General features: G+C 46.1%; 1 protein-coding gene across 1 annotated transcript; it reads right to left on the bottom strand.

The window, feature by feature from the left end:
- Positions 1–2,784: 2,784 nt before the first annotated feature.
- On the bottom strand, positions 2,785–7,436 carry LOC122527324 (GATA zinc finger domain-containing protein 10). Its single transcript, XM_043651395.1, has 2 exons — positions 5,098–7,436; positions 2,785–5,046 (listed from the first exon to the last, which is right to left on the bottom strand). The coding sequence occupies exons 1-2, from the start codon at positions 7,410–7,412 to the stop codon at positions 4,104–4,106; spliced, it is 3,258 nt and encodes a 1,085-aa protein (XP_043507330.1). The 5' UTR covers positions 7,413–7,436; the 3' UTR covers positions 2,785–4,103.
- Between the last annotated feature and the right edge of the window lie 1,119 nt (positions 7,437–8,555).

Below are 8,555 nucleotides of genomic sequence, written 5' to 3'. Positions count from 1 at the left end.
CGACTCGCGATATGAATCCGGCCGAGTTCGCGTCTAGAGAGAGTGCCAAGCTGGAAATACTGACTGGTTACGATTCCTGGAAAGGCCGCGGGGGATTAAGAAATTTTCGTAAAAAACGATGGCCGTTGTTGGACGCCGGACGGCATTCGCAATACAACCGGGCCGTTGCTCCGCGTCCCGAGAGAGCCGCTTCGACGAGGACGAGGTGTTCGCGAACCGAGCGTTGCCTCGCGCCGAGTCCGCAACAATTTATTAAATTACAGAATGCCCAAGGTTAGGAATGCGCGACGAGAGACTGGCGTCGGGGGAGGAATATTACACGAGGAGATTTTAAGAGGTTCGACGGGGGCGTGGACGCGGGCGAAACACACCGGGTGGTGATGATGCGTGAACGGTTCTCACCCCGCGTCCCGCCGCGAACATATCGCGGTGAGAGTCACGCGCACACGACCGTGCACGGCCCGATATTAACGAAAATTGATCGGCAACGGGATCGCGGATACGACTCGCACTCGTATCCGTGCAAAGCGAACGCAAAAAGAAAACGGGAATTTGTCGACGGGAGTGCGAGCTCGGGCACTCCCGTAAGCGCGTCTCCTCTTATCCCTCTCTCTCGCGATATCACAACTCCATATACATACGTTTCTCCCCTTTTCATCGTACAGACGTCCGCGACTTATTTTATTTCATAATCGCATGAAACACTATTTTGTTATAAATAACCGTGTGAAGTTGAAAGAGAAAGAGGAAAGAAAAAGGAGGGAGGATGGATGAAATGTGTGAACGCGCGTGTGCGCTTACATCTGTATATATATTTCTTCTTACGTGTAATTAAACATTCGCGTTCGTGTATACACGTGAATAATTCTAATTCTGTCGAGAAACGGACAAGGCAAAAAAGGAAAAAAAAAAAAAAAGAAGAAGAAGGAAAAAAAGCAGATTGAAATAAAGGAAACCAAGGATATATGTATCTTATCCATCTTTTGTCCCTTTTTTTCTTTTAACTGTGTAAGATTATTTATAACAAAACTGAGCGTTCGGTAATACTGTTTGATATGTTCTAAAACTTCTACAGATTTCTCTCTCTCTCTCTCTCTCTCTCATTCTCTCTCTCTCTCTCATTTATATTAGAATAAACATATATTAGAGCATTATACGAATGAGAGATGAATAACAGACTATTATAGACATTGATTAAACATCGATTATTATTCATGAATAATAATCTATGCGTACGAAATCATTATGTGCGTAATAGTACCATTATATACACCATCATTCGTATAATTCTCTAATATATATTTATTTCTGTATATATTAGAGCATTATACGTATAATGCCCTGTTACACCGGCAGGCGACACGAGGAACTTTGTGACAAAAAGCAAAGACGAAAGTGCAGCTCCCTAAATAGAAACCCTCCCCCTCCCCCCTCCCCCCTCCCCTGTCACAAAGTTTCTTATAATCAAAATTATTTCCGAGAGAAGTAATTCGATTGATACACGCTACGAGTTGTCTTAGGAAGAATATTTAGTTTTGCTATCAGCGAAGAGAAATGAATTTCTTTCTCACTTCGCGTCTCTTACACTGTGAGAAAAAAATTGAAAAAAAAAAAGGATTAAAAAAAAATTGAACTTTCCCTCTTCGCATAGCATGAATCGCGTGTATTCGATGGAATTACTTCTCGGGTGTAATTTTGAGTACGTTGTCCCGCCCACGCGGCTGCGCGGATCAGCTTACATTCTCTTTAATAACATTATTATTATTGCATTGTCTCTTTCATCTTTTCTTTCTTTCTTTCTTTCTTTCTATCTTTCATTCATCGTTAAATTCCTGAACTCTGAGGTAGTCTGTTCTGGGTGTCCTATTACGTAGTAAAAATGGCAAGAGTGCTATATTAATAACGCAATATAACTTATCGTCTTTTCTTTCTCTTCTCTTTTTTTCTTTTTCTCTTTTTCACTGGCAGCGTCGCGTCTTTCTTTAATACGGCGAGAGATGGCACGCCTTCTCTCGCCTCTGGCATCGTTTCCTCGTCGATTCTCGCACGCGTCGTTTGCCCGAGCCGGAGAGTGCAACCAAATTTCGCGTTACGTCCGATGATGCAAATTATCGGAATTAACTGTTACGATGATATTAACTGCTTCCATAATAGGATATCTCTTTTTCCCAAGGAAGAGAGACGACTTGATCCAGCAGTTAATCCCTGTGCAAATGTCCCTTCGAGGTGTGCGCGCAGCTCGTTACGCGGTACACTCGATATACGCAAGCAAGTTACACACGTGAACACGTGTTTGCGCGCACACGGTGAATAAACGATCTGAAAATCATTTGGAACATTAACGCCCAAGGCGAAAGAAATCGAACGATAAGGAGATAAACTCGTCGGGCCTTTATTAAATTTATTAACGATTTAGTTAGCCCTGCTGGCTTTACAAGTAACAGACGAGTAAGATAATAAATTTAATAAAGAGGAAGCGTTTGCGCCGTGTTTATGCGTATTATTTCCGTTGATCGCGCTGATCGCCGAATCAGCCTTAAACAATAATTTGACGAACATAATCTTTCGGAAATTTTCTTCTTTTTTTCTCACGCTCAGGATGAAAGAAATTCATCCAACTTTTCGATTCTCTAACTGATTACATTCATCAAGCTATTGCTTAAAGCTTGACGAACATAATCAGTCAGCGAATCGGAAAATTAGATGAATTTCTTTCATCCTGAACGTGAGAAAAAAGGAAGAAAATTCCGTAAAGATTACGTTCATCAGACTACCGTTCAAGACTGATTCGGCGATCGATTAAAAGGTGTGATCAACGAAAATAATAAACGCAGTGTAAATTTCTTCATTTTATTAAATTTATTATTTTACTTGTTTGTTACTTGTAAAACGGGCAGGGCTAACTAAAATCGTAATAAATTTAATAAAGGCCCGACGAACTTATCGCCTCATCGCACTCGCCTTGAGCGTTAAAGTCCCAAATGATTTTCAGATCAACGTTTATTTACCGTGTGCGCGCAAATACGTGTTAAAACTCGAAATGATTCCAATTGTTGAAGTAGAAACAGAAACGAAGAAGAAAAAAAAAAAAGAAGATGAAGAATGAACGCGATGCTGCCGTGAACAGATGCCCGGCGAATATTATACGTATTTAATAATTACAGTGATAATAATCAGTACAATAATCGACATGTATTTTGTACAATTAAGCTTCGAAGGATCGACGTCACAACAGATGGTCTCCATTACAATGGAGACGACATTTAAGGACAATGTCGAAGTTTAACAATTGTATAAAATACTGTTGCATGTTTAGGCGTACGATTATTCTGCTGATTGTTATGTTGCAGGACTCGTTCATCTCTCAAAGGGGGAATAATCGCGATGCACTGAATCGAGCGATCAACGAGAGAACTCTTTCTCCATTCCGTGTACCGTGATTTCTCCTTTGACAAAATCGAATTGCGACTTCCTTTAACGAGATCTCTGGTAAATCACGAGAAAGATAATAAAGAAAAGGAGAAAAAAACGAAAAAAAAGAAATAATAAAAAATGCGATTTATTTCGAAAACGAGATATGGTGTTTAAACTATGTTCCAATTTCTCGGGGGAAATAAAATTATCAACGATTCCTTTGTCGGGTCAAAGAAAAACGTGACAAAAAAAGTATGATATATTAAATCATTTTTTTTTTTTATTCTCTTTTCTTCTCGTTCCGGCAGAAATCAAAAATGTCGAACAATGAAGGAAATGGATACATATAATATACATAACTAAGAAACTACGATTAATAAATTATAGAAACTTAAATTCAAATATACCACGTGCACTTGAGTCCCAATGTCTCTCTGATCGTATTTAAAGCGGAAGAGATCGATTCGAGAAATCGCAACGTGGATCGATCTCGCTCGATATATATTAACGTAAAGCGAGTGTGTCGTCCGATCGTGGTATTCGATCTTACCTTTCGATCGATAATCACAAGTAAAACACCATGCGTGCTGGCATGGATCATCTAGTAACGACCGTTGCCCCATTTGTTTACGATTTTTAGTCCTTGAGTTTAGCTCTGGTGGCTCGGTCCTCCAAGTCCTCGTCTCGAATCACGTCCTCAGATGAACGTTATAGTTGTTGTTGTTGTTCTTCTTTTTGTGCGTCTCGTAATGCTTCATCATATGGTCCTTTCTGATGAATCCCTTGCCGCAAGTATCACAGGCGTACGGCTTTTCGCCAGTGTGGAGGCACATGTGCCGTCTGAGGTCAGTTTTGTGGTTGAACTGCTTCGGACATATCTCGCACTTGTACGGCTTGTCACCGGCGTGCTTCTGCAGGTGCTCCGCGTGCTGGTACTCGAGGGGGAACCTCTTGCCGCACTGATTGCATTTGAACGGCTTGTCGCCAGAGTGGAAGCTCTTGTTATGTTGCGTCAGGTAGCAAGCCTTGTTGAAGAACTTGTCGCACTCGATGCACTTGTGAAAGCCGTTCTCGGAAATGTAGTGCGAGCCGGTGTTGGTACTGGTCACCTGATGCTCCTTAGTGATCACAGAAATGCGTTTCGATTTCGGAGTCTTCGCCGATAGTCTGCCGTCTCGGCTCGAACTCAATTGATTCTTCGCGCGCATCTGTTGCGGCAGATTGTTGTTCGCCTCGAGATTCTCCTGAGACTGCTGGAGCGGGTGCAACAGATGCTGATTATTGTGATGGGTTTGAATCTCGTACTGCTTGATGATCATGCCGTCGGTGTTCGGCTGCATGTTCACGTCCATGTTGGTAAGGGATTCGTATTGAGGCGGTGAGTTACTGTACGGATCATAGTTGGATCCAGTCGATTCGAACGATCGATTCTGAGGAGATACGTTCTCCTCTGGACTTAGCCCCCCCACGTTTACGGCCTGCAGTTGATTCTGGCCGATCAAAAACCCGGCTACGTTGAACTGAGTGAAACACGGCAGAGACCTTTGATGATGGTTGCTAAAGGTCCCAAAACCGGGTAACACGTCCAGACATTGCAGCTGCTGCTGTTGTTGTTGTTGTTGCTGTTCTTGTTGCTGTTGTTCCTGTTCTTGTTGCTGCTGTTGCTGCTGCTGTTGCTGCTGCTGCTGCTGCTGCTGGTGCTGCTGCTGTTGCTGCTGCTGTTGATCATGATGATGTAACTGCTGCTGATGTTGAGATTGTCCGGTGAGTGAAAAAGACATCTCATTACCAGTAGTAGTTAGTTGGATGGTGAAAGACTCCAGCAGTCCCGGGATGTTGGTAGTAGGTATAACGTGGGGGGGCAAAGCGTTTGGGTACGGCTGATGAGGCATCGTAGTACCCCCCATTGCCGTGGGCGAAGCCATTGCTGGGTGGACCGAGCTCGGCGTTATGGCAGATGGAGAATTCATGTGATGGTGTGGATGGGATGGGCCCATTGACGTAGGTGAATTCAGGTGGGGCGCCGGTGGTGGGTGCATGGGTGAATTCATGGGGTGGACATGAAGTTGGCCCGATGGCGAACCCATTGACAGCTGATGAAGCTGCTGCTGCTGCTGCGGTTGCTGCTGCTGCTGCTGCTGGTGTTGATGTTGATGTTGATGTTGGTGGCCCAGCTGAGGGGGCGATGAACCCATTTGATGTTGATGATGACCCGCCAGCGGTGATTCCACCGGAGAATTGAGCGGCGGTACCATTGTGGAGGCCAAGTGGACCGCCGTAGGCGATGGTTGCGTTAGAGCAGCCGTTACCGCGGAAGATTCGCTGCTGCTGCTGCTGTTGCTGTTGTTGGAATTGTTGTTGTTGTTGCTGTTGCTGTTGTAAACAGTGGTGGGCGTGTGGAGCAGGCCCCTCGCCGCCTCGCCCGAGGGACCTGCCATCAAGTTTGGGGGACTCCCGGAAGAAGGTAACTCCGGCGATCTAGATGGTCCTCCACCTCTGCCACCAGAATGGCTTTCTCTACCAGGGTGATGGTGAGCGCTGATCGGCAAATTAGCTGGATCCGGCTGATTGCTCTGTTTCACCGCGTTCTTATGTAGCGTCGTGTTATAGTGCCTCTTCAGATGGCCCGAGCTGGTGAACCACTTGTTGCACGCAGTGCAGTTATAGGTCTTTGGCCGCCGCGCCTCGTTACTTTTCCACGATTGATTAGCCAAAGGTGGAGGTTTCGGTGGTTGTTGCAAAAGACCTCCAGGCATTTGGTGAACCGGTATCGGCTGTGTACTCGTAATGATTGGGGAGCCTGGATGTCGTTGTGGTTCGACAGGCATGTGCTGCCCTCGCATGAATTGGGCCTGATCCGAGAGAGAAGAAACACTGTCCAACGGGCCCATTGGCGACAAACCGGGATGATAGTCGTGCGGCTGTGCACCCGGTGGCCAACCCAGCATGGCACTCACCGAATGCGTTCCGACTCGCTGCTGTTGCTGATGTTGCATCACTTGCTGCTGATGCATCTGCATATGCAGCTCATGGTGTTGCTGATGATGAAGCCGCATCAGCTCTTCCTCGTATCTGTGAGTTTGTACCTTGTGCGAATCCAGGTCTAAAATTTCCGCCTGTTCGTCCGGTTCCTGTTTCGCCTCAATTTCCACCGGTTGCCCGCCGTTGTAGTCGTAGCCAGGCTGTTGTTGCTGCTGGCTAGACTGCGGCGGTGACGGATGCATCTGCTGCTGTTGCTGTTGATTCTGTTGTTGCGGGCTGCTACCCAGCTGCTGATACTGATGCTGTCCTGGATATCCACTGGGTGAATTCGAATGATTCGCCCTCACGTGTTCACCCAGCTGATTCGCGTTTTCGTACACTGCACCACACTTGTCGCACTGTAGGGGCGGACTACTCGGACTGGTCGAACTCACTGAACTCGTATGATCCGGTACGAAGTGTTGTTGATGTTGATACGGATGGTAACGCGAGTAACTTCCACCGCCGTTATCTTCACGCGGCGGTGAATAGTGATGGGGCATCATGTAGGCCTGATCGTTCTGCATGACGTAATTCGTTTCGCTGAACATCGACGGCTGGAATTGATTATAAGTTTCAGCTGCACCCGGCTGTTGTTGTTGTTGTTGAGCCTGTTGCTGTTGCTGCGACGGCTGCTGCTGCTGCTGCTGCTGCGTGGATGGTTTTTGCGACAATGACGTCGGATCGTGCAAGGGCTGCTTCAGGATAGTTTCACTCGAGTCCGCTGGCGCGGTTACACTGTCGCGCTTAACGCCCACGTGACTGTTGTGATTGCCGGCCTTACTGTTGTTGTTGTTACTCTCTTCCTGTTGAGCTTCGCTCGCCCACTGGCTTAACAGGTTCTCGTGATGATAACGCAGGTGCACGTCAAGACTCTTGTCGCTTTCGAAGTAAACATCACAGTTCTTGCAATAATTCTCCAAATTTGAGCTACTAGCAACGTATTGTTGTTGTTGCTGTTGTTGCTCGATACTCATTTCACTTATATATTGTTTTTCGTTCCATGTTTCACTGTCGTCTCGTTTTGAGACGAACCGCTTCTTTTCCACTCACTCTCTCTCTCTCCCTCTCTCTCTCTCTCTCTCTCTCTCTCTCTCTCTCTCTCCCTCTCTCTCTCTCTCTCTTTCTCCGTGAAAAGAAGCCGTCTTCTCGTCTCTTTCGTTTCTCTCTTTTCTTTTATTCTTTCTAGAACACGATGGGAAGACGACTCGTTACACAACGTTGCACTCAAACGAACGTGATGCAGACACACATGCGCGCGTACACGCGCTCACGCGCGCGCAGAGTTTCGATAACAATCTGTCCTGATATCGTGTTATTTTTACTTCACTTTCTCGATTTGACAAGAGGACCGGACACGGATAACGACACGAGGTTTCGAACCGCGCGTTACGTCGCGACGCCTCGCATCTCCCTTCTACCAGTCGACGAGCGCCGATACAGCTTTCCCCGAAGACAGCACATGGACGAGAACGACACGATAATCAGAGTCACATGCAAACATTCGCCAGTCGAATTTACGAGACGAATTATCGAAAAAAAAGGAAACTAAAAGGAAAAAAGCGGATTACAGCATGTTCTACATTTATCATATGCTTGAACGCACACCGGGTATCAAAGTCCAGGTCAATCCGGATTGTCCCACCTGGTGCGATTCCGATTGTATCACTGTGTGCGGCATCGTCGCACCTCACTACCGCTTCGACGATGCGCCAACAGTGGCAACAACAATAATAACTGTCTTTAAATGGCTCTTCCAATGCACGTCGACAACATCGGCCTTCTCCTCACTCAGCATCAGTCCGCGTCCACCAACGCTATGTCCGAATGCTGAGGATTTGTCGGAGCAAGAGAGCTTCAGACGGAAGAAAAGCAAATGAAAGAACGAGAAAAATAAACAAACAATGACGGCGCGTGTACGATTTACATCGTTGGGTTCTCGATCGCTCAATTTCCGGTCACTGGTCACTGTTTCTGTAGTCGGCGAACAAATTCACGTGATACGACGATAACCGAAAATCTTCGTTTCCGAATCACCGGTCATATCACGATCTATCACTTTTCACCTTCACTGACGATACAACGCGTCCGCGTTATCTTCCACACGAAAAGCGACGCGT

This window comes from Frieseomelitta varia, unplaced genomic scaffold (genome assembly GCF_011392965.1).
Source record: "Frieseomelitta varia isolate USP_RPSP 00005682 unplaced genomic scaffold, Fvar_1.2 scaffold_215, whole genome shotgun sequence".
NCBI classification, from domain to species: Eukaryota; Metazoa; Arthropoda; class Insecta; order Hymenoptera; family Apidae; genus Frieseomelitta; species Frieseomelitta varia.
The sequence above is the reverse complement of the archived record's forward strand: the minus strand, read 5'-3'. Positions and strand labels throughout refer to the sequence as shown.

Excerpts from the sequence above, each read along its gene's own strand:
- LOC122527324 (XM_043651395.1), bottom strand. The coding sequence starts at position 7,412 with ATGAGTATCGAGCAACAACAGCAACAACAACAATACGTTGCTAGTAGC. Across the intron at positions 5,047-5,097 it reads CAGCACCAGCAGCAGCAGCA|ACAAGAACAGCAACAACAAC; the intron begins GCAGCAGCAACA and ends GGAACAACAGCA.